Source organism: Urtica dioica, chromosome 2 (assembly GCF_054948205.1).
Source record: "Urtica dioica subsp. dioica isolate 48M chromosome 2, U.dioica_male_clone48M_v1_H2, whole genome shotgun sequence".
Lineage (NCBI taxonomy): Eukaryota > Viridiplantae > Streptophyta > Magnoliopsida > Rosales > Urticaceae > Urtica > Urtica dioica.
The window spans coordinates 24,661,280-24,686,768 of NC_142757.1; the positions used below are offsets into that span (position 1 = coordinate 24,661,280).

General features: G+C 39.7%; 1 protein-coding gene across 1 annotated transcript; it reads right to left on the bottom strand.

Moving 5' to 3' along the window:
- Positions 1-255: 255 nt before the first annotated feature.
- On the bottom strand, positions 256-1,092 carry LOC149404209 (uncharacterized). Its single transcript, XM_089607448.1, has 3 exons — positions 912-1,092; positions 401-825; positions 256-264 (listed from the first exon to the last, which is right to left on the bottom strand). The coding sequence occupies exons 1-3, from the start codon at positions 1,090-1,092 to the stop codon at positions 256-258; spliced, it is 615 nt and encodes a 204-aa protein (XP_089463574.1).
- Positions 1,093-25,489: the final 24,397 nt, after the last annotated feature.

Sequence of the window (25,489 nt, forward strand, 5' to 3'; positions counted from 1 at the left end):
TATAAAACAATAGTCTCGACTCTTCTTCGCCTTTTCTAGCCTCGAGCGTAGATAGCTATGACAAACAAGTATTTGGTTGATCAAAACAGTAAATATTGAATATTTATATTAAAAACGCATATAAAGAAAACACTTACTCCATATAAACCGTTATGCTCCCCGTGCCAATTTCCAAGTATTGCAAAAAGTCGGAAACATCTTCAAATGACACCGGAATCGAGATAGCCGCGAGACTTGGACTAACATTGACCATAATCACATCCCCTTCCGGTAATATTACTTTGTTGTCATGTTTAGCGAGCAATCAAAACTTTGGATTAATCACCTTGTACGGAATCTTCTTAGCATCATCGATGCTAGGTTCACTCTCAAAACCGAGCTTTGAGAGTTGTTTGACAACCAGACCACGACTCTCTATTCCCGTGTCCATTTCGATCAATCTCTTCGGCCACGAGACAAATCCTCCTATGGCATCTTCAATGGTTTGAGCTTCTTCGGTGGGAATTGGCAATTTTTCTTTTTTAATCAAAACCCCCAAAACGGTCACACGTACATTTCGTTCCTCCAAAGGTAAAGAGTGAACTACGCTCCCATTTACGTATGCTCTCCCATTTGCAACATGAATCTTGCCTCCTTTCACAACATCATCTATGAAAAGAAGACACTCGACGCTTTCATCCGAAGTCGGTGTCACCGGGGTGGTTGGATTCAATGAGCAACTAGCACGAACACTATTGGGTTTTTCCACAACAATAGGATCGATCTTCGGACGATCATCAACAATGATAGGATCGATCTTCGGACGATCATCAACATCGTCGTGTTCTAAGCGAATCAAGAATATTATCAATAACTTAATACCAAAACATTTAGCTTTATTAATAAATAGATAAAAAAAAAATTAAACATACCTAAAGAGACCGCTTCATTGACGTGTTCTTCAACATTTGCCATCTCTTCATCATCAACAACCTTCGCGTTGAGATTCTCTTCCACACGCTCGACACTAGGCGACTCGACATTAGCATCTCCGACATTAATGCTACCATTTCTACCGAAGACCTTCATCACCAAAGACTTTAACTCGCTCATTTCCCGACGCATCTTAATTACTTCTTCGTTGGGCATTGGAGGAACAAAGTACTTAAAACGCGACGTGTGTTTGGATTGACCGCAAACTCACGACGTTCCCAAAGCTTCTTGCAAAATGCTCTTTCCCGATTCCGGCACCCATCTCCCTTGCGTTGCTTGTTGTGATAACGTTTTTTACACATAAAATTATTTGAAAATAAAATTACAAGATTAATTGTTATAACAAAGGTAAAGAACTTACGATATTTTCTCCCATCAATTTGTCTTTCTCATCCTTGTAGTTATCTACGTCTTTCATTCGCGAGTCAATCCAAAGTTCCTCTTTCGTAGGCCATTCCCCCGTTTCGTCACGCTAGTAAGAAGTAATTATATAATAAATTAAAAAATAATTCCAACATTTGGAATAACTAAATGAAAAAATGAATCTAACCTTTTCTTGATCAAGCTTTCGATATCCATTTCGGCCCGTTCGAGATTTGTACACACTTTTTCCGATATTTGATTTCCCATGTTCCGATGTTTGTTTGAACATTTCGGTTGGTCTATACTCAACAAATGCTATCCAATCTTCTTCGGTGATACCTGTATAGAATTTCAAAATACAAGCCGGTCTCTTTAAGGCGATTGGTTCGTTGATGATGTCTTTGAGTAGATCGTTGTATACCTCATGACGAAATAACCTTGCCGCTTCTCCGACTCTCATAAGGCAATCGTGTTTTTGTTTGATAGGAATCGTAAATCCTTCTTGCATTTTGTTCCAAATTCGTTCTTTAATTTGGGCGTTCTCTTTACATCCCCAATCACGCATCGAAAGTGGAACGTGTTCTCTTACTAACACGCCAAAATAACTCGACAACTCATCACCCTCTTTACCCATTGGTTGCCCTTTATCATCAAATTGTACCGGAATTTTTTTACCAAGTGTTTTAGCCTTATTAACCCGACCCAGAAAAGTTTTTCTTCTTTTTCCTTGTTCATTGGAGTTTAGCGCTAGTTGTCTTCTAATTTTTCTTTTACCACTACCGCTAGAAGTAGTAGTGGTGGATGACATGGAATCTAATATACAAAATTCAAAACATAATCTCAATTTCTAACTCAAATCCAATCCGATTAAAACTCAAATACAACTTCAAATCAATATCAAACTCAAATACAACGAATTCAAATCAAATATACTAAAATCCAATACAAATTCTTCCTAACTTCAAATGAATACCAAATTCTAACTAAATAATAACATAAATCAAATTAAATTCAAAACAAGTTAGGAAATAACGTACCTGGTGGAGGCGGAGGCGAGGTGAGAGAGGGGCGAGGTGGAGCGGGGCGGGGGCGAGGTGGAGCAGGGCGGGTCGAGGTGGAGGCGGGGCAGGGGGGAGGTGGAGGCGGGGTGGGGCGAGGTGGAGGTGAGGCGGGGTCAAGGTGAGGTGGAGGCGGAGAGGGGTCGAGGCGGAGGCAAGGTGGAGTGAGGGTGAGGACCAGAGAGAAAGGGGCGGGGAAAAGAGAGGGTGATGGCCGGAGAGAGAGGGGCGGCAAGAAGAAGGGTGAGGGCCGGAGAGAGAGGGACGGCGAGAAGAGAGAGAGAGGGGCGGAGAGAGAGGGACGGCGAGAAGAGAGGGGCGGAGAGAGAAGAAGAAGAATGGAGAAGTAGAAGAAGAATGAATGAATGAAAAAGATGGGAAAAAAACGCTTAAGTCTGAAAAATAGGTGGGAGGTTTAAAAAAATGAAATTTTTTTGTTTTAAAAGGCTTCTACAACGCATAGTGAAGCGTTGTAGAAACCTCGCCGCGGCGACGTTGAAGTCCCGGGGCGGCGAGATGCTTCTACAATGCTTATAATAACTGTTGTAGAAATCTCGCCGCGGTGACGTGTATAACACGCCGCGGCGAGACAAACCCAGAAAAGTAACGCCGCGGCAAGAAATATTCCTAGCCGCGGCGAGAACAGACTCCTAAACCTAAACGTTCTCACCGCGGCGACGTCTATATCTCTCCACGGCGGGATGCTTCTGCAACGCTTAACAATGCGTTGTAGAATCTACTCGCCGCGGCGTAGTGTATTTCCCGCCGCGGCGAAGATTGTACACTGCCGCGGCGAGAACATAATTTCAAATATGCATTCTCTCGGGTAAGTATGTCGCCGCGGTGACATGTATTTGGCGCCGCGGCGTACTTATCCCGCCGCGGAAAAGATTGTACATCGCCGCGGTGAGACCAAAATTTCAAATATTCAAGCTCTCGGTAAGTTTCCCGCCGCGGCGACATGTATTTCCCTTGATTTGAAGATGTTATGGGAGAAAGGGATAGAAGTCAAAGACGCTTACCGTGGAGATTCGTTCAACTTAAGGGCAATGTTAATGTGGACTATTAACGACTTTCCTGCCTATGGAAACTTGTCATGATACTCTGTGAAATGCTCGATTGGTTGTCCGATTTGCATGAAAGACACATCTTCCATCAGGTTGAAGCATGGTAAGAAGACTATTTTTCTTGGTCATAGAAGATTTTTTCCAAGAGATCACTCATATAGAAGGTTGAAACAGGCATTTGATGGAAATACAGAAGAACGACCGCCTCCTAGAATTTTGTCTGGTGAAGATGTCTATGAGATGGTTAAAAACGTCAATGAAGTGCTTGGGAAAAGAAAGCAGAGTGGTAGTACTAAAGAATCCTTCAAAGAGAATCCTTTGAAGAAAAGTCGATTTTCTACGACCTTCCTTATTGGAAGACACACTACGTTCGGCATTGTCTGGATGTTATGCACATCGAGAAAAATGTGTGTGAATCGTTTATCGGTACGCTTCTTGATGATCCAAATAAATCGAAAGACGGATTAAAATCTCGAATGGATCTCAAAGAGATGAATATAAGAAGCATTTTGCATCCCCAAGAGGGGGGTGGAAAAAAAACAAAATTGCCACCTGCAAAGTACACTCTAGATCGAAAGGAGAAGAAAAAGTTGTGTAGCTGGTTTGTTTCTATTAAAGTCCCCGATGATCATTCATCAAACTATAAGAGGTTCGTGTCTTTGAAAGATTTGAGACTTGTTGGAATGAAGACTCACGACTGTCATGTACTGCTACAACAAATGTTGCCTCTTGCTTTGCGAGGAATTGTGCCAAAAGATGTGAGATTCGCAATATCAAAGATATGTGTATTCTTTAACTCAATTTGCTCAAAGGTCATCGATCCTACTCGTCTAGATTTAATGCAGTAAGAATTGGTGAAAACTCTCTGCTTGCTCGAAAAGTTCTTTCCACCTTCGTTTTTCGACATCATGGTTCATTTAACCGTCCACTTGGTACGTGAAGTGAAATTATGCGGGCCCGTGTTTTTACGGTGGATGTATCCAATCGAACGTTTCATGAAAGTTTTGAAAAGCTACGTGAAGAGCTACAATAGGCCCGAAGGAAGCATAGTTGAAAATTACATAGCAGAAGAGTCGGTTGAGTTTTGTTCTGAGTATTTAGCTAAAGCAGACAAAATTGGGGTACCCAAAAACACCAATTTTGATTCAAAAGCTCTATCTACAGGTATGTTTTAAATTATGGGCGTTCTTGTTTAAGTATTTTTTTATTTATAGGTACCTATTCGAGTGTCAACCAAAAAGAATGAGAGCAAGCCGGTCTCCATGTGCTACACAACGTTTCTGAGGTCACGCCATTTGTGGATATTCACTTGAATGAGTCGAGAGTGTATAATCCAAAGAAAGGCAGAAATGAAAAATGGTTACAAGAAGAGCACAACCGTTTGTTTCAGAACTGGCTTGGAAAACGCTTATTTAAAGAGGAAGGACATTCATCTACATTGAGTAAACTATCTGGAGGGCCTTCCTCAATGGTTACAAGGTACACTGCTTGGTCTGTTAATGGTTATACATTTTACACAAGAGAGAGAGACAACAAGCATCCCGTTCAAAATAGTGGTGTTACATTGTTTGCCAAAGCATTACATGTTTCGTCGGCCAAAGATAAGAATCCAAAACATGCTTTTATGAACTATTATGGATACATTGAAGATATATGAGAACTTGATTATTGCGGGTTGCGAGTCGCATTATTCAAGTGCAAATGGGCAGATAATGATCATGTTAAAGTTGATAATGACGGAGTTACAGTTGTCGACTTTAGACGGATTGGCTACGAGAATGATTCATTTATTTTGGCTTCGCAAGCAAGTCTAGTGTTTTATGTTTCGGATCCAGCCAATCTAGAGTTATCGTTAGTAGTTCATATGAAAGCGAGAAATAGTAACGATGAAGAAGACGAAGACATGACTAGTATTCCACCGTTCACATCGGGATTACCTCCTATTGATCAAGAGATGGATGATTTTGATGATGACGATGTTTCTCATCTACTTCGTAAGGATATAGATCCTATTTTTGTTTGATTTAGAACAGTTAACAATTTATTTTCATTTTGGATTTTATGTTATTCTCTTATGGACACCATTATTCTTCGTTTAAAATTTCTTTCTACAGTGTCTAAATTTACAATATCATTTCTAGACTCTTGCCGCGGCGAAAATAATTATTCGCCGCGGCCTTTAAGGTTCTCGCCGCGGCGACTAATTGAATACGCCGCAGCGAGATCCACTTGCCCCAACGAGAAAATGGTGTCACCGCGGGGAGTTCATGTTTCCAAAAATGGATACACACGGTAATTTTTGCGCCGCGGTGAAGTTGGTTTTCCGCCGCGGCGAGGACTTTCTACAACGCTTGAACAAGCGTTGTAAAATCTCTCGCCGCGGCAACGATGGTATTACGCCGCGGCGAGTACAACTTGCCGCAGCGAGAATATCATGTCGCCGCGGCGAGATCATGTTTAAAAAAATGCATGCTCTCGGTAAGTTTCTAGCCGCGGCGAAGTTGGTTTGGCGCCTCGGCGACATGAAGTCGCCGCAGTGAGAATATCATGTCGGCACGGCGAGATCATGTATAAAAAATGTATATTTTCAGTAAGTTTCGCGCCGTGGCGATGAATGTTTTGCACCGCGGCGAGACGTTTCTACAATGCTTTTGTAAGCGTTGTAGAATCCCTAGCTGCGGCGAAGTTGGTTTGGCGCCGCAACGACATGATGTCGCCGCAGCGAGAATATCATGTCGCCGCGACGAGGTCAATGCATGCTCTCGGTAAGTGTCTCGCCGCGGCGAAGTTGATTTTTCGCCGCGGTGAGGACGTTCTACAACGCTTTGAAAAGCGTTGTAGAATACCTCGCCGCGGCGAAGTAGAAATCGCGCAAAGTGGTGAAGTGCTTGATTGGAAAGAGGCGAGCGCAAACAAAGTAAATCCAAGCTTTAGCAATCCTGGTGAGTTGGTCATGCTTGAGTACCCTTTTTCCTTTTTCAAGGACCCAATCCTCTCCTGGAATGCACAACAACCTCACCATCTCCTCGTGGCTGCAAGTTCTTAACCATTCCCGATAGCCTTCATTCTCGAAAGGTACATCTGGGGTCCCAAGAAAATCGTTGATAGCTTCGACGCTCACATCGACCGGTCTACCTCGGACCGTCACAACATCTCCATTGTGATCTGGAAAGTTTGCGTAGAATTCGTACACGAAGTTTAAGTTCGCCTCGCACTCAAGAACGGCACAATACTTCACCCAGTCATGACCTTGAATACTGTTGCGGATTAACACTCCTATATCGGTGTTATAGCTCACATTGAATCCCCGCTCAGGGATCACACTACGCGACGAGATTTTGTCGTAACGATCCTCCACGGCCTTGCTAGTGAAGATACTTGTGTTATAATATGCTTCAGGGGATGGTTGACGAGCTCGCTTACCTTTACTTTTACTAGGACCTTTGCAAGAGCTCGGAGCCATGGCGCCCGCCGGATTTTTTGTTCGAACTATTTTTCACCTTCACAAAGCATAATCATAAAAAATTCAATCTCGACATCTACAATCAACATAACCATTTTAAATACTAACAATGTCACAACAATAAGAAATTCTATATCAATTCCAACTTCATTTCAACATAACATTATCAAATTCATAAACAATTCCAATAATAAGAAATTCATAAACAATTCCAACAATTCAGAAATTCATAAACAATTCAATATCAACATTAATCAATATAACCATTTTAAATACTAACCGATGTCACAATATGTTAAACACTATCCGAATATTGCAATCTAACTCAAATTCATTCTAACACAAATTCTAACTCAAATTCATTCTAACACAAATTCTAACTCAAATTCATTCATAATATGTCAAACAAAAACCTAATTTCGTGTACTAAACAAAGAAAATAAAATAAAAAACCCTAATTTTGTGAATTAAGAAAATCAAACAACATGCAACTCAGGAAAATAACATGAAATCCATATTCAAAAACATGAAATCAACAGCAACAACACGAAATTAAATCAATAACCACCTTAAAAACTAAGAAAATCATACCTTACAATGTTAAAGAGAGAGAGAGAGAGAGAGAGAGAGAGAGAGGCAGCGAGAGAGAGAGAGAGAGGCGCGAGAGAGTGGGGTGGCGAGGACGTGGCGAGCGAGAATGGCGGCGAGGACAAGACGACGGCGAGGACAAGGCGACGGCGAGAGTTCGGGGCGGCGAGGACGTGGCAAGGGAATTTGGAAGAAAAAATCAGCACAGAATCAGCCGAAATGGTTGTCTCGCGTTTGTATTTTGAGAATAAAGAGAAAAAAACTGAAAATGGGCTTATGTAGGGAAAACCTAAAAAATCTCGCCGCGGCGGGAATATGTCTTTGCCGCGGCGAGAAGGTCCTACAACGGATTTTATAACCGTTGTAGGATCACCTCGCCGCGGCGGGATTCCTTCATCGCCGCGGCGAGGCAGTTTCATAAAAAACGGTTTGGCCACTGTAACCTTCTCGCCGCGGTGGAGGATATTTCTAGCCGCAGCGAGATAATGTCGCCGCGGCGAGATATGACTATCGCCGCGGCGAATGGATTCTACAACGATTTCAATAAGCGTTGTAGAAAGAGTCGCCGCGGCGTGGTTGAAATTGTGCCGCGGCGAGGTCCATCCTTCTACAACGCTTTTACCTTGCGTTGTAGAAAGGTTTCGCCGCGGCATAAATCACGTGGTGCCGCGGCGAGGATTCTACAATGGATAGTGTAAACGTTGTGGGAAATCTGAAATTTATGTACTTCTACAACGCTTAACACAAGCGTTGTAGAATCACTAAGTTTCTACAACGCTTAGCTATAAGCGTTGTAGAAACCAGCAGATTCTACAACGCTTATCCATAAGCGTTGTAGAAACACCCAGATTCTACAACGCTTAGCCATAAGCGTTGTAGAAACACCCAGATTCTACAACGCTTAGCCATAAGCGTTGTAGAAACACCAAGTTTCTAGAACGCTTATGTTAAGCGTTGTAGAATCCCTAGTTTCTAGAACGCTTATGTTAAGCGTTGTAGAAAGTGGGTTGTATAATCCAACATTTGTAGTAGTGTCATTACTTTTGTAGATAAGCATCATGTCCCTAGTTCTCTTAAGATATTTGAGGATATGCTTAACATCTATCCAATGATCAGATCAGGATTTGTCTGGTATCTACTAACATCTCCCACTGCATAGCATCTGTCGGGTCTAGTACACAACATGGCAATCATCAGACTCCCAACCGCTGAGGCATATGGAACTCGACTCATATCCTCCACTTCTTGAGGTGTCTTAGGACACTGCTCTTTAGACAGGGCTAACCATGAGCGCATCAGTAACAATGCGCCATGAGCATTTTTCATCGAGAAACGGGCAAGTACCTTATCAATATAAGTACCTTGAAATAGAGCTAGTAGTTTTTGCTTCCTATCACGAATGATTTGGATTCCAAGAACAAAAGCTACATTTTCCAAATTTTTCATTTGGAATTGCTTTTCCATCCATGCTTTTTGTCAGACATGATCTCAATATCACTTCCTATAAGGAGGATATCATCTACATAAAGCACTAAGAAAACCACTACCTTTCCCTTTGAGTACTTGTAAACACAGAGCTCATAAAGGTTTTGTTCGAAATCATAGGTCTTGATAACCTCATCAAACCTTTGGTTCAAGGATCTAGACGCTTGCTTGAGTTCATAAATGGACTTCAAAAACTTGCAAACCTTGTGCTCTTGACTCTTTTGTATGAATCCAATCCGTCTGGTTGAGCCATATAGATTTCTTCTTCCAGATAGCCATTCAAGAATGTTGTCTTTACGTCCATTTGCTAGATCTCATAATCATAATGGGCGGCAATGGTCAGAAGAATTCTGATAGATTTAAACATGGCCACGGGATAGAAGGTTTCGTCATTGTCGATTCCTTCTCTTTGGGTGAAACCCTTAGCCACAAGTCTAGCCTTATAGGTTTCGACTTGTCCATCGGCTCATTTCTTTTTCTTATAGATCCACTTGCACCCAATCGGTCTAATTTGTCCGCGTGCATCTACAAGAGTCCAGACTGAGTTTGAGTGCATAGACTCTATCTCTTGATTCATGGCTTCTAGCCATTTATCTTTGTCCAAGTCGACCATTGCATCATTAAATTACATGAGGTCGTTGTCGCTCGCATCCAATTCAACGACGTTTGCTTCAAAGACAAGATATCGGTCAGGCTCTCTAGAGACCCTCCCACTACGATGAGGCAATGTAGCACTTGGACCAACATTTGTGTTTTCTTCTTCATATCTCACTCTCACATCAGTTATAGGTGGATATGGTTCCCCTTGGACGTTAGTCTTTGGGGTTGGCCTAATCGTTTCCTCGAGTACTATTGTACTACGAGGTTTATGTGATTTAACATAATCATCTTCAAGAAAAGTAGCATGAGTAGAAATGAAGGTTTTCTTATCCATGGGATCATATAATATACCTCATCTCATCCCTTCTGGATATCCATCAAAGAAACATAAGTTTGTTTTCGGTTCTAGTTTACTCGCCTTCTTTTTCAGGACGTGAGCAGGACAACCCCATATTCGGAAGTGACGCGAGCTAGGATTAGCTCTGTTCCATAATTCCAATGGGGTTTTGGATATTGATTTAGAAGGAACATGGTTCAAGACGAATACAGCAGTTTGCAAAGCATAACCCAACAAATATGTTGATAGGGAAGAATAGCTAATCATGGATCTTACCATGTCTAATAGAGTTCGGTTTCTCCTTTCAACAACTCAATTTTTGTGGGTTACTAGGAGCTGATAATTGCGACACAATCCCATGTTCAAGCAAATAATCGGTGAACTCGGTATCTAAAAACTCACCTCCCCGATCAGATCGAAAGGTCTTAATAGTTTTACCTAATTGGTTTCAACACAAGCATGAAATTCTTTGAACTTGCCAAAAGTTTCAGATTTTCGGTGCATTAGGTAAAATGAAACCATATCTAGAATAATCGTCAGTGAAAGTGACGAAGTATTCATAACCACCTCTCGTAGCTTCCCTCATTGGTCCACAGACGTCAGCGTGAACTAGTTGCAGAGGTTTGGTGGCTCTTAGTCCTTTACCATAGAACGATCTCTTGGTCATATTTGTTGGAATTGATCTAGGGTTTAAGAAAAAGTTTAACGCTTCGCAAGGCGGCGGAATTTTAAAAATTTTCTTTTCAAGTAAAAACAGTTTTTTACTAACCTAGACAAAGAGCAAGTACATGTAATTAAAAACTATTATGAGTATAGAAGTCTACTAACCTTTCTTGAAGCTTGAACTTTGAAGAAGCTTTTGGAAAGTTTGCAACGCTCGTCTCCCCTCGCAGCACGTCTCTCTTTCTTTCCTCGGCACCTCGAGCAACCACGAAAGTTTCTATCACTAAATCACTCGAAATAAAGGAATTAGTGAGTGGGCACTTTTAAACACTACGACTTAAGAACGAGTCTTGAAGTCGCAGAGCTAAACACTAGGTCGAATGAGGACCTAGGTGCCAAAAAAAAATCGAAAATAAACTAGAGAGAGAGAGGAAGGGGCGGCCAAAGTTCTAGAGAGAGAGTCTCTCAAATCTCTTAAACTTGGATGAATGAAAAGTGTGGAATGGGGCTCCTATTTATAGGAGAGGTCTCACCTTCAATATGGTAGTTTTATCTTCTATAGAATATCACATATTCATGAGCCAATTTCCCTTTTCCTTCAAAGAGTCACACGCCCAAGACTTGCCAAGCAAGTCCTTGGATTTGTTTCCTCTTTTATTTGCTTCTCTCTTGACTCATTTGGGCGCCCACCTTGGTTTCCCCTTAGGGAAATTTGTTTCCTCTTTTTCTTTTGGCAAGTATCTTCATACATTCATGCACAAAATATTCTCTCTTTATTTGGGTATGTTGGGCGCCTATACCATCTAGAAAAAGGCTTCTAGAAGCTTTTTCATTTGTTCATAACAACATGAGAAAGGCCCATTAAGAATTTTCAATAAAATTCTTATGAAATGAAGTTAATCCACAAGGCCCAATTAATCTTATTATGGCCGAGTGTTACTTGTCATCAAATGACCATGTCAAAAAATTTATTGACATTAATTTCATCCTATGTCTCAAAAGGCAAAAATACCCTTTTGACAATTTTCGTTCTTGTTTTTACTTAGCTTCCAGTTTAACTATTCCTAATCGACGTGATTCGTGACAGTGACCTCATGTACCCAAATGAACAAAGCTTGAGCTAAACACTTGGACTCAAAAGTTCACAAACCTTTTCCAAGTTTAGCTTAATGCCAACTGACTCCACTAAAGAGTTGACACTGAAAATCTCTCGGTTCAAATGAATTTATTTTCTACTCAAGAATTCAACCTAATTATGATGAGCGGATCCACTGAATATTATCTATGTTTCCCCTTCATGAATGTCATCAGCTAGTCGGGATTTACTAAATTACCCGTTTACCCTTCTAGCTGTTATTTCCTCAACATCTTTGTCGCTTGTGATTAAGTTAGAAACAATGTATTGACGAGGAGCTAACAACTCTCATTGTTTCATCCAAAAGAGTCAGGACTCAATTTGGACACTGGCCAGTTCATTTATTCACACTCCAAGGAACAAAGCATGAGGTGACATACATTGCATTTCAGCAATCTTGTACATGAATTCCATATCTATGAGAACTTCACAAAGTTACTCATGACATTCTCACAACTTAGTACTTCACCAATAGGCCCAGTTCGGAATCACAAAGTGAGTCCGAACTCTGACTTTCTCAACTGAGAATACTAAGGTGTGAAATGACATGTCTCATTTCAGGATTAAGGTAAGCACGATGCAATTCATACGTAGTGACTTCGAGACATAAGAGGTTAAATGGTTTGTTCTTATCTTGTCTCTAGAAGTGCACTGGTCAATTCAGTACCTTCAGAAGATACCTAGAAGAACTATAGAGTCTCCAACTCTCAATGCCTCATAACCAGACATCATAGATTCTTCTAACAATCATACTGAGGTCAATAGTCCTTTGACCCTTAGATTGCGAATATATCGTTTTAAGCAAACTACAAAGAGTTTGTTCATGCAAATCTACATTTGTCTCTTCGCAAGTTGTTTAGTTTGTTTATGGACTAAAGACTAATGTTTTATCATAAAGCTTCAGACAAGGAAGATTGAATGAACGTTTCAACTTTTTATTAATGAATAAGCAATTACATTTAAGAGTCTTCATGAGACTTTATTACATCAAATGTAGAATATAAAGATTACAACTCTTCTTGTGGGCACCATTGACAACAAACTCCCACTTGACTCAAAGAAGATGTGTGTAGTCTTTCATGCCTAATCCCTCTCGATGTTGGTCGAAGACCTTGTTCGCTAGGGCCTTTGTGAATGGATCTTCTAGGTTGTCCACCGTTGAGATCTTCTTCACTTCCACGTCTCCGCACTGCACGATCTCTCGAATCAAATGGTATTTCCTCTCAATATGCTTAGAGCGCTTATGGCTTCGAGGTTCCTTCGAGTTAGCGACAGCCCCACTATTATCACAATAAAGAGTCATTGGCTCGTCGACGTTTGGAACAACTTCCAAATACTTAAGGAATTTTCTAAGCCATACAGCATCTTTGGATGCTTCACAAGCAGCCACATATTCTGCTTCCATTGTGGAGTCAGCAATGCAAGATTGCTTAATACTTCTCCATACAACAGCTCCACCATTAAGGATGAACACAGATCCTGAAGTGGTTTTCCTGGAATCCTTATCCGCTTGAAAATCAGAGTCGGTATATCCCGTCATAGTCAGGTCAGTACCTGAGTATGTAAGCATCAAGTTCCTAGTTCTTCGAAGATACTTAAGAACATGCTTAACAGCAATCCAGTGCTCAGGTCCAGGGTTGGATTGGAAATGGCTAACTACGCCAACGGTGAAACAGATGTCAGGTCTAGTGCAAAGCATAGCATACATAAGGCTTCCTACGGCAGATTCGTAAGGAATTTTCCTCATTTCTTCAATCTCTTGTGCAGTCTTGGGAGACTGGTCCTTAGAGAGTGAAACTCCATGCCTAAAGGGTGTTTGACCCTTCTTGGAGTCTTGCATCGAGAAGCGATCCATCACCTTATCAATATAAGATGCTTGAGAGAGCGACAGGGTCCGGTTTTTCCTATCTCGAAAGATTTGGATCGCCAAAATGTACGCGGCTTCTCCTAGATCCTTCATATCGAATTGCTTTGCCAGCCAGACCTTAACCTCAGATAACTTACCCATGTCATTACCAATGAGTAGTATATCATCGACATATAGCACCAAAAACACAACTTTGCCTTCGTGTATTAACTTGTAAACACAAGGCTCATCTATTGACTGTTCAAAACCGAAACTCTTTACAGTTTCATCGAATCTAATATTCCATGACCTAGATGCTTGCTTTAATCCATAAATGGACTTAAGCAACTCACAAACCTTGGTCTCTTGACATTCTTCCACGAAACCGTCTTGTTGAGCAATGTAAATGCTCTCGTCAAGATTGCCATTCAGAAAGGCTGTCTTGACATCCATTTGCCAGATCTCATAGTCGAGAGCTGCAGCTATGGATAGGAGTATGCGGATGGATTTAAGCATCGCGACTGGCGAGAAGGTTTCTTCATAGTCAATCCCTTCTTGTTGGGTATAACCCTTCGCCACAAGTCGTGCTTTGAACGTCTCGACGTTCCCATCAGAACCCTTTTTCTTCTTGTATATCCACTTACACCCTACGGGTTTAATCCCTTCAGGAAGGTCTACAAGTTTCCAGACTTTGTTGACATACATCGAGTGCAAAGGTTTGATTCAGAACAAGCCATCGCTTGGCTATAGGAAATAGGATCATCCATGTCAGAGATGGCTACAAGAGAGTCTCCATAAGACATGTACCTGTCAGGCTTTTGAGTAGCCCTCCCACTACGTCGAAGTATTACTTGACAAGATTCTGATGAGTTAGGTTGTGTTTCAGTTGGGGTAAGAACAGTTCTTACAGATGAGGTAGAAGCTTCCTCACCCAACTTTTCTTCAAGCACAATTTTGCTTCTAGGTTTTGCATCCTTCATAAAGTCCTCCTCAAGGAAACGGGCATTCGTGCTAACGAAAGTCTTATCGTCCTCGGGACTATAGAAAGTAAAACCTTTGGTTTCCTTTGGATATCCCACAAACAGGCACAATTCTGACCTACTAGCCAACTTGCTAGTCTTTTGCCTCAGCACGTGTGCATGGCAACCCCAAATTCGGATGCGGCCAAGATTTACTTTACGGCCAGTCCATCGTTCATAAGGAGTACCAGGAACCGTTTTGGACGGAACTTGGTTCAGAATGTAAGCGGCTGTTTCGAGGGCATATCCCCAAAAGGAAGGAGGGAGTGATGAGTAACTCATCATTGATCTAACCATCTCCATAAGAGTTCGGTTCCTTCTCTTTGACACTCCGTTTTGTTGAGGTGTGCCAGGTGCGGTAAGCTGAGAAGCGATACCTTCTTCTTTAAGAAAGTCATCGAACTCTCCAGACATATACTCACCACCTCGATCAGATCGAAGGGTTTTGATCACTTTGCCAGTTTGCTTTTCCACTAAAGCCCTAAAGACCTTAAATACGTTAAAGGTCTCGGATTTGTGTTTGAGCAAATAGACAAACCCATATCGCGAGTAATCATCGGTGAAGGTAACGAAGTATTCGTATCCTCCACGTGCCTGTTGGTTGAGCGGACCACATACATCAGAATGTACTATTTCCAGTAACTCAATGGCTCTTCGACCCTTATCGGAGAAAGGTCGCTTAGTCATTTTTCCTTCTATGCAGGATTCACAAGTAGGTAGTGAACCTATTGCAGAGTCTTGGAGTGTACCGTCCCTCACAAGTCTCTTAATCCTAATTAGACTGATATGACCAAGTCTCAAGTGCCAGAGGTATGTTGCTTTTGTTAGATCGGAGGATTCAGAAAGTTTGATCCTCTTTGGCTCCCTAATTAGATCATTATCTATTTCGGTGTCTAAAAGAAAAGGTTGAGTGGGATAGATGTAAAAAAGAGCATTCTTCATACATGCATCAGTGACAAAAGAATTATCAGGAAACGAAATACGAATTCCATTCTTAATGAACTTTAAACAATAATCTTACTCAAGAAGACGAGCAACGGATATTAAGTTCTTCCCAAAGGTAGGAACAAAATAAAAATTATTCAAGTTTAAAGTGCGGTCTTCAAAAGACAGCGTCACGGATCCCACAGCCTTCGCAGACACCAGGCTCCCATCACCCCATTTGAAACAGAACTCGCCTTCCTCTAAGATTTTGGTTTTCTTGAAACCATTCAAGGAACAAAAAACATGGTTAGTAGCAGCGGAGTCAAGAATCCACGTTGATTTATTATCAGCTACTAAGCATGCTTCGGTAACTAGTACAATACTATGTTCCTTTGCTTTGAGATAGGCAGTACAGTTCCTTTTATCGGCCTTGTGAGGTCTCTTCTTAGTTCCAGAGGCGGAGGCTTTTTGCTCAGTAGCATGTGCCTCTCCTTGATTCCTCTTTTTCTCAGCGAGACCTACAGCAGTGTAAAGTTCCATCATAAGCTCGGTAACAATGCACTCTAGCTTGTTTATGGAGTAGTTCATCTTGGAGGTATCAAGAGATGTGGGGAGAGTTTCTAAGATCATATCTATGATATTCTTCCCATCAATCTCAGATCCTAGGAATTCCATTCTATTTAGAAAACTAATGATCAGTATCATAAAGTCTCCAACATGAGTCCTAGCCTTCATACGACAGTTCATGAATTATCGGACCGCTTGTTGCCTAGCTTGACGTCCTTGCCCTCCAAACATCTCATGGAGATTGTAGAGCATATCGGTGGTAGTTTCGTAATCACGATGTTGTTGTTGCACCACATTGTTCATCGATGCCAGAATATAGCACCTCGCAATCTCATCGGATCGAAGCCAGGCCGCCAGGGCGTCTTTTTCCTCTCGCGTCGAATCTTCATTCGTTTGAGGACAGGGGGTGGTGAGAACCCATTTGTGCTTGTCGACAGTAAGGACTATGTCGAGGTTACGTTTCCAGTCGACGTAATTGTCGCCTTCGAGTTTATTCGAGGAAAGAATGGTTGGGAGAGGGTTGAGAGACATATTGCCTATAAAAGTTGAAACAAGTTTATGATTAGTCTTTGGTTTAGGATTTAAGTTTTATTAAGACTTTTATAAAATCCAAAGGTGTTATAAACCAAACGATAATTTACTCCCTCAAGAGAAGGCCGCAAAAAATCTCCATTAATAAGTAAATGACACATCATTAATGCTTAGCCAAGATGTCAATACATCAATTTTGACTAGCCACCTTTTAAAATGGTTTGATCACTCACATCCTTTCGCAGAGCCTAAAGGGAGGATTACTAGGGATTGAGCCTAAGTGTGCAACCAACCACTTAGTCCAAAATATCAACTTTGAAAAACAATCCCCCAAGGGGAGGCCTTGTCATCATCGTCTCACTCTCGGACGTAGCTCATTGAGCAATGATCGAAGCAATAACGCCTTGGAGTACTCCCATTTAAGTGAGGGTCGCAAGAGCGGCTCTTAGTCCCACATTAATTGCGTCTTTCATTAGTGTTTGGGATCGTGGGTTACAAACAACAAGTATAACCCTCCCACTTAGTTTTTGGAGTTGGTTCATCGACTCTTATAAGTTCGGAAACAAATTTCCTAGTTAAAGAGCGACAAAGCGGACAACTAGAAGAGAATCCTAGATCGACATGTTCAGAGCAGTATTAGTGCATAAAGGCACAAGGTACATACTCGTTCTTTTCCTATTTTCTATTTCGGGAAAGTGCGTGAGGGAAGTGTGAACTTCAACTCACTCGAACACTTGAAACTTTGAGATTACACATCTTTTTATTTTTGGGCTTGTCTACAAGGAGACCTCCCACTCAAATTTTCAAGAGCATATAGATTTTGAACATATGTGATATAGATATAGTTTTGAAAAAATTTTGAAAATATATTTGATTTGGATGACAAAATATTTTCAAGTTTGAAAGTGAAAACGGTTTTTCAAAATTCAAACTAGTTTTGTAAAAACTCAATTTCAATTAATCTTTCAAAAATCAAAACTTTTTAATCTTACACATCATGTTTATAATCTTGTAAAAAACAATTTTGCTCAAGAAAATTTTCTCATTAGAGTTTTATAACTCATGGTAGTGGGGCTGAAAATCCGGAATTCTAAAAAACTGGAGTTTCGGAACAGCCGCGCACCTCGGAGTAAAATCGACATAACTGGAGACTCCGATGTCCTTTTGACCTGAAACCGGTGGCATTGGACAGAGGACAGAGAGAACTTTAATGTGATTCAAGAATCATTAAATTTCGATTTCTGAGCAGAGAGTTATTCCACTTTCAATGCGGGTTTACTCCAGCTCGAAGAAAAAGAAATAATTAAAGCTTGGTCCTTTTTAGGTGCGAAAAAGAATCGAGTGTAACGGAACGTTTTATGACGGTTGTTAAAGCTTTTATTTGTGTTTTATTAGCAAGGTAATAACAAGGCATAAAAGAAATAACAACAAGCATAAAACGATTCAAGTAAAAATAAGAAACTAGTAAGACAAGAAAACTAGTCACAAAATTTTACTCGAAATTTTTCAATCCTTTAAAACACGTTTTTCAATATAAAAAATTAAAAACTTTTAGAACTGATTCTAATGTGTTTTAATATCATCCCAAACTCATAGAAAAACAACATGATTTTTAATTTAAAGGCATGAGCAATAAATTAAAAAAAATCTAAGATAACAATTCTAACTTGTCACAAAATTAGTAAACTTTCAAAAACGATTTTCAAGCTCATATTTTTAAATACATGTATATGCTAATCTTTGACCATAGCTCTGATACCATTTGTTGGACTTGATCTAGGGTTTAAGAAAAAGTTTAACGCTTCGCAAAGCGGCGGAATTTTAAAAATTTTCTTTTCAAGTAAAAACAGTTTTTTACTAACCTAGACAAAGAGCAAGTACATGTAATTAAAAACTATTATGAGTATAGAAGTCTACTAACCTTTCTTGAAGCTTGAACTTTGAAGAAGCTTTTCGAAAGTTTGCAACGCTCGTCTCCCCTCGCAGCACGTTTCTCTTTCTTTCCTAGGCACCTCGAGCAACCACGAAAGTTTCTATCACTAAATCACTCGAAATAAAGGAATTAGTGAGTGGGCACTTTTAAACACTACGACTTAAGAACGAGTCTTAAAGTCGCAGAGCTAAACACTAGGTCGAATGAAGACCTAGGTGCCAAAACAAAAAATTGAAAATAAACTAGAGAGAGAGAGGAAGGGGCGGCCAAAGTTCTAGAGAGAGAGTCTCTCAAATCTCTTAAACTTGGATGAATGAAAAGTGTGGAATGAGGCTCCTATTTATAGGAGAGGTCTCACCTTCAATAAGGTAGTTTCCTCTTCTATAGGATATCACATATTCATGAGCCAATTTTCCTTTTCCTTCAAAGAGTCACACGGCCAAGAATTGCCAAGCAAGTCCTTGGATTTGTTTCCTCTTTTATTTGCTTCTCTCTTGACTCATTTGGGCGCCCACCTTGGTTTCCCCTTAGGGGAAATTTGTTTCCTCTTTTTCTTTTGGCAAGTATATTCATACATTCATGCACAAAATATTCTCTCTTTATTTGGGTATGTTGGGCGCCTATACCATCTAGAAAAAGGCTTCTAGAAGCTTTTCCATTTGTTCATAACAACATGAGAAAGGCCCATTAAGAATTTTCAATAAAATTCTTATGAAATGAAATTAATCCACAAGGCCCAATTAATCTTATTATGGCCGAGTGTTACTTGCCATCAAATGACCATGTCAAAAAATTTATTGACATTCATTTCATCCTATGTCTCAAAAGATAAAAATACCCTTTTGACAATTTTCGTTCTTGTTTTGACTTAGCTTCCAGTTTAACTATTCCTAATCGATGTGATTCGTGATAGTGACCTCATGGACCCAAATGAACAAAGCTTGAGCTAAACACTTGGACTCAAAAGTTCACAAACCTTTTCCAAGTTTAGCTTAATGCCAACTGACTCCACTAAAGAGTTGACACTGAAAATCTCTCGGTTCAAATGAATTTATTTTCTACTCAAGAATTCAACCTAATTGTAATGAGCGGATCCATAGAATATTATCAGTGTTTACCCTTCATGAATATCATCAGCTAGTCGGGATTTACAAAATTACCATTTTACCCTTCCAGTTGTTATTTCCTCAACTCCTTTGTCGTTTGTGAATAAGTTAGAAACAATGTATTGACGAGGAGCTATCAAGTCACATTGTTTCATCCAAAAGAGTCAAGACTCAATTTGGACACTGGCTAGTTCATTTATTCACACTCCAAGGAACAAAGCACGAGGTGATATACATTGCATTTCAGCAATCTTGTACATGAATTCCATATCTATGAGAACTTCACAAAGTTACTCATGACATTCTCACAACTTAGTACTTCACCAATAGGCCTTGTTCGGAATCACATAGTGAGTCCGAACTCTGACTTTCTCAAATGAGAATACTAAGGTGTGAAATGACATGTCTCATTTCAGGATTAAGGTAAGCACGATGCAATTCATACGTAGTGACTTCGAGACATAAGAGGTTAAATGGTTTGTTCTTATCTTGTCTCTAGAAGTGCACTGGTCAATTCAGTACCTTCGGAAGATACCTAGAAGAACTATAGAGTCTCCAACTCTCAATGCCTCATAACCAGACATCATAGATTCTTCTAACAATCATACTGAGGTCAATAGTCCTTTGACCCTTAGATTGCGAATATATCGTTTTAAGCAAACTACGAAGAGTTTGTTCATGCAAATCTACATTTGTCTCTTCGCAAGTTGTTTAGTTTGTTTATGGACTAAAGACTAATGTTTTATCATAAAGCTTCAGACAAGGAAGATTGAATGAACGTTTCAACTTTTTATTAATGAATAAGCAATTACAAGCAAGAGTCTTCATGAGACTTTATTACATCAAATGTAGAATATAAAGATTACAACTCTTCTTGTGGGCACCATTGACAACAAACTCCCACTTGACTCAAAGAAGATGTGTGTAGTCTTTCATGCCTAATCCCTCTCGATGTTGGTCGAAGACCTTATTCGCTAGGGCCTTTGTGAATGGATCTGCTAGGTTGTCCACCGTTGAGATCATCTTCACTTCCACGTCTCCGCGCTGCACGAAAGTATTCTTTGAAGTCAGCGTACTCCTCGGCAAGGGATTCAAGAACAATCTCCACCCAAGTAGCTTCATCTATCTCCGTGCCAAAGTAGCAGATAAGCTTCAATCTACTCTTCATCTTAGTATCCATAATTACTTTCAACAAGGAATAGTTTGAAGCGATGCTGAATTTTAATAAAATAAAATTACATAAATAATTATTCGAAAAAAAAACATTCATCAATATAGTTTAGGAAATAAAAACATGATGCATTAAGAACGGAGAAATATACTAATCTCTAAAAAGATCCAGTTTTTATGTTCCATGGTAATTCACTAATACCCACAGTCCGAAAATGAGTACCATCTCAGATCAGTAAAGCAATCATGGTTCATTTACATTCATAACTATGCTTACTAACTACCAGTTTTATAGGAATCGTTGGCCATATGAGACAACCACCGGTCATTTCATACTTGAGTCGACCCAATATTTCAGCAGATAAAGCTTAGCCCGTGCGTGCTAGGGAAGCCTAGGTCAGGCACGAGATCCACTTCTCCACCTATCGTCAGAAACACAACCTTTGTATTGGAATGCGCTTACACCTTCCGAAGGGAATGGACCACCATGTCTAAAAGACCGCCGGTCACGAGGCGAGCAAGACCACCCTCAAGGTGTTGTGTTAATGTTGGAGGCCTTACAGACTCAATATACTTTTAGTATTTTAATTTTTCTAGCATTTACATTAATCTGGGTGATCCACTTGAGTTAACTAAATCGTATTAAAAAATCGATGTTACTAAGCTACCCTTGAAAACATAAGTTTTGATATAGCTTAGTCATTAGGAATTTTGTGACATTCTAATCTCGATAATCCTAATAGTATTCCTTCACGGAAAAGCTTCCAGTTGGGAGGGAAGACTTCATCTTTTATTAACCTCTCAGCTTAGCCTCTTATCGGCTTGGTGACAAAGCTTTCCGATCTGTTCAACTCATTTATTAAAACTATCCTAATCCAATTAGATAATTTAAAATAAATGAAAGCCCATGATAACCATAAACCCACGATACAATATTCAAGTTATAGCATTCAAACATGCCAAAGCAATTAAATAAACAAGCATAAGCAAGCATGGTTTGATTCAGTTTGATCATGTCCTATTTGATTCTTATTAAATAAAACGAGATGAACCCAACCACATCAGCCCATGGATAGAATTTGGGCCCATATCTATGTCTCATTGAAAAATAAATCAATATCAAATTATCTATAATTCATGTTTTTAAATAATTAATAAGGCCCATCCCATTTAATTAATTAATTTTAAAAACAATTTTTTTTTATAAGTGGGCCCGTGGGCCCACTTGGCATCCGGGCCCAAGCCCGGACTAGCCTCGAGCCCACCCGCCACGGTGGGACTCGACCCGAGTGGTCGGGTCGTGTGCCATGAGGGCGACACGGCCCTAGAGGCGCGGCAACAGAGGGAGAGGCGGACATAAAGTCCTCTTCTTTTGGTCATCGGCCCCGCCACCATGGCGGGGTGGTTCTTTGGCCGAGGAGGCTGTCCTTTGGTCCTTCACTTATCTTCGTTGTGGGTCTGTCTCTCGCCGATCGTTTTAATCAAGAATGTACTCTCATCGGATTACAACAATAATAATAATAAAGTTTACAAAAAAACATATACCCTTCGAATTTTGGGTTTAACATAAAATTTAGAAAAGCGAGAATCAAATATTCTACGATCAACCCCGAATCACAATTTACATAATCATATATTGTATTTAATGAAAAACATAATGTAAATATTTTTTCATTCAAACCATTTAAATTAATCACATGAACGAATCAATTAACAACGTAAATCAACTAGCTCTGATACCACTTGTTGGTGATTGTAGCACCTTGGTAACCATATTAGTTGCGCAATTAATTAATTACACTAACAAGAGCTAATTAATATTATGGTTATCTAACAAGATCTAGATTTACTTATTAATTATTCATGAAAGCGATGTCAAGCAACCAATAAGAGCAAGGTTTAGAGATTCAGAGAGACTCAATGAATGGGATCAACTACAGAATCTTCAAGCTTTCACTCCTCCAACTTCAGTCTTATAAAGATTATCTTCAAGCTTTAGCTCCTCGACGATCTAGACTCAACAATGATGACACCGTAGTCTTCCGAGACGTAATCTCCGAGGCAAATAAGGTTGCACTGTGTTTATGGGATTGGAATCACGGAGTTCCAAGAGGGGTAGAGAAAGGTCGGCCGAGAGAGAGAGAGAGAGAGAGAGAGAGAGAGAGAGAGAGAGAGAGAGGGAGAGAGAGACTCTCTTGGTCAAATTTTCTGAATGAAAAAACTTGTTTGTTGCCTTCTCATGAACCCCTATTTATAGTGGTGGAAATGATACATTCTTTGTTTTCCAAAATATATTATTTTCTTTTATTGTGTTCACATTAGTGAATCAAAGATTAGCCCTTGGATCTCATCTCGTGAATCATACTTTCTTTCTTAGCCATCAGATCAATATCTATGAGAGTTAATTTTCTGTTTAAAGAGAGGATATTTATTAATGAGAGAATAAAATAAATATCTTATTTCATTTTAAATATTGGTCTCTCCTAATATTCATGAGAGAGAATAAATGACAATATCTTATTTGCTTTTAAATATTTTTCTCTCTCCTTAATTTAAACAACTAAAGAGAAAATATTGGTAAGTACCAATATGCTATTGAGGAATTTTGACACATGGCCAAGAGGGTTTTGGTGCAAATCCTTGTACCCATAAACCTAAAATTCGACTTCCTTATTTTGTGAAAGGCCCGATTGCTTAAAACCAAATTAATTATTTATATACTTGGTTCAACAATAAACAAATAAGCAATTAATTAATTATTTACTTGATCAAACAATAAATAATTAATACTACCATAAATAATTATTTAATTATGCAAATACCCATATTTCAGAATTGATGTTGTCAATTGTTGTCAATGGTGTCTACAAGAAGAGTAGTAGTCTTTATTTATGTACATTTGATGTAATAAAGTCTCACGAAGACTCTTGCTTGTAACTGCTGAATTATTAATAAAAGTTGAACGTTCATTCATTCTCCATTTAACCTCTTATGTCTCAAAGTCACTATGTATGAATTGCATCGTGCTTACCTCAATCCTGAAATGACACATGTCATTTCATAGCTTACGTTTTCTCATTTGAGAAAGTCAGAGTTCTAGATTCACTATGTGATATAGACAAGACCTATTGGTGAAGTAATAAGTTATGAAGATGTCATGAGTAACTTTGTGAAGATCTCATAGATATGGAATTCATGTACAAGATTGCTGAAATGCAATGTATATCACCTCATGCTTTGTTCCCTTGAATGTGAATAAATGAACTGGCCAGTGTCCAAATTGAGTCATGACTCTTTTAGATGAATCAATGTGACTTGTTAGCTCATCGTCAATACATTGTTTCTAACTTATTCACAAGCTATAAAGGAGTTGAGGAAATAACAACTATAAGGGTAAAATCGTAATTTTTTAAATCCCATCTAGTTGATGATATTCATGAAGGGTAAACATAGATAATATTCAATCGATCAACTCATTACAATTAAGTAGAATTCCTGAGTAGAAAATATATTCATTTGAACCAAGAGATTTCAGTGTCAACTCTTTAGTGGAGTCAGTTGACATTAAGCTAGAACTTGGAAAAGGTTTGTGCACTTTTGAGTCCAAGTATGCTAGCTCAAGCTTTGTTCATTTGGATCCATGAGGTCACTACCACAAGTCATTAGAGTAGGATTAGTTAAACTAGAAGCTAAGTCAAAACAAGAACTAGACAAGTTTTACGAAAATTGTCTAAAGGGTAATTTTGTCATTTTGGACATGGGATGAAATGAATGTCAATAAATTTTTTGACATTGTCATATGATGACAATAAATTAGTCCACTCGGCCATAATGAGAGAATTGGGCCTTGATGATTGAATTTTATTTCATGGAATTTTAATTGAAAATTCTTAATGGGTTTTTCTTATGTTATCATGAACAAATGAAGAAACATCTAGAAGCTCCTTCTAGAAGCACCCAAACCGTCCATACCAAGAGAGAAAAGAGAATTATTTTGTGCATTGATGTATGAAGATACTTGCCAAAAGAAAAAGAGGAAACAAATTTCCTCTAGAAGGAAATGTTTTGGGGGGCCAAGGCTAGGAGAAGGCAAATGAGGAAACAAATCCAAGGCCTTCTCGAAGCATGTTGGAAGTGTGAAATGGGAAGAAAGAGGAAATGAGATTTGCGCATGAATATATGATGTGCAATAGATAAGAGGAAACTACGTTTTGAAGGTAGTCCTCCTCCTATAAATACCCGACCTCATTCACAACTCACAACACATAATTTTAGAGATTGAAAGCTTCTCTCTCTAGACTTTTTGGCCGCCCATATCTCTCTCTCTCTCTTACCCTTCTTGTTCTTTTGTTTTGTCACCTAGGTCCTCATTAGATGTAGCATTTTTTTTACCTCTGTTATCGGTCGTTTTCAGAAAACCCGAAACGCCGAGAAGACGCGCCGCTCAAGGGGCCGATGGTCAGGCCGGAGGTCCTGAAGAGCGGCAAGCCTTCCCTCACAAGTCGCCGGCAAGCCCTCGCGCCGAGACTCTCAATCCTTCGAGTCGAGCTTCGCTCCTCTCCTCGAGTCGAGCTTCGCTCCTCGAGTCGAGTCGTTCTCCTCGAGTCGAGCTTCGCTCCTCGAGTCGAGTCGTTCTCCTCAAGTCGAGCCATGTTCCTAGGA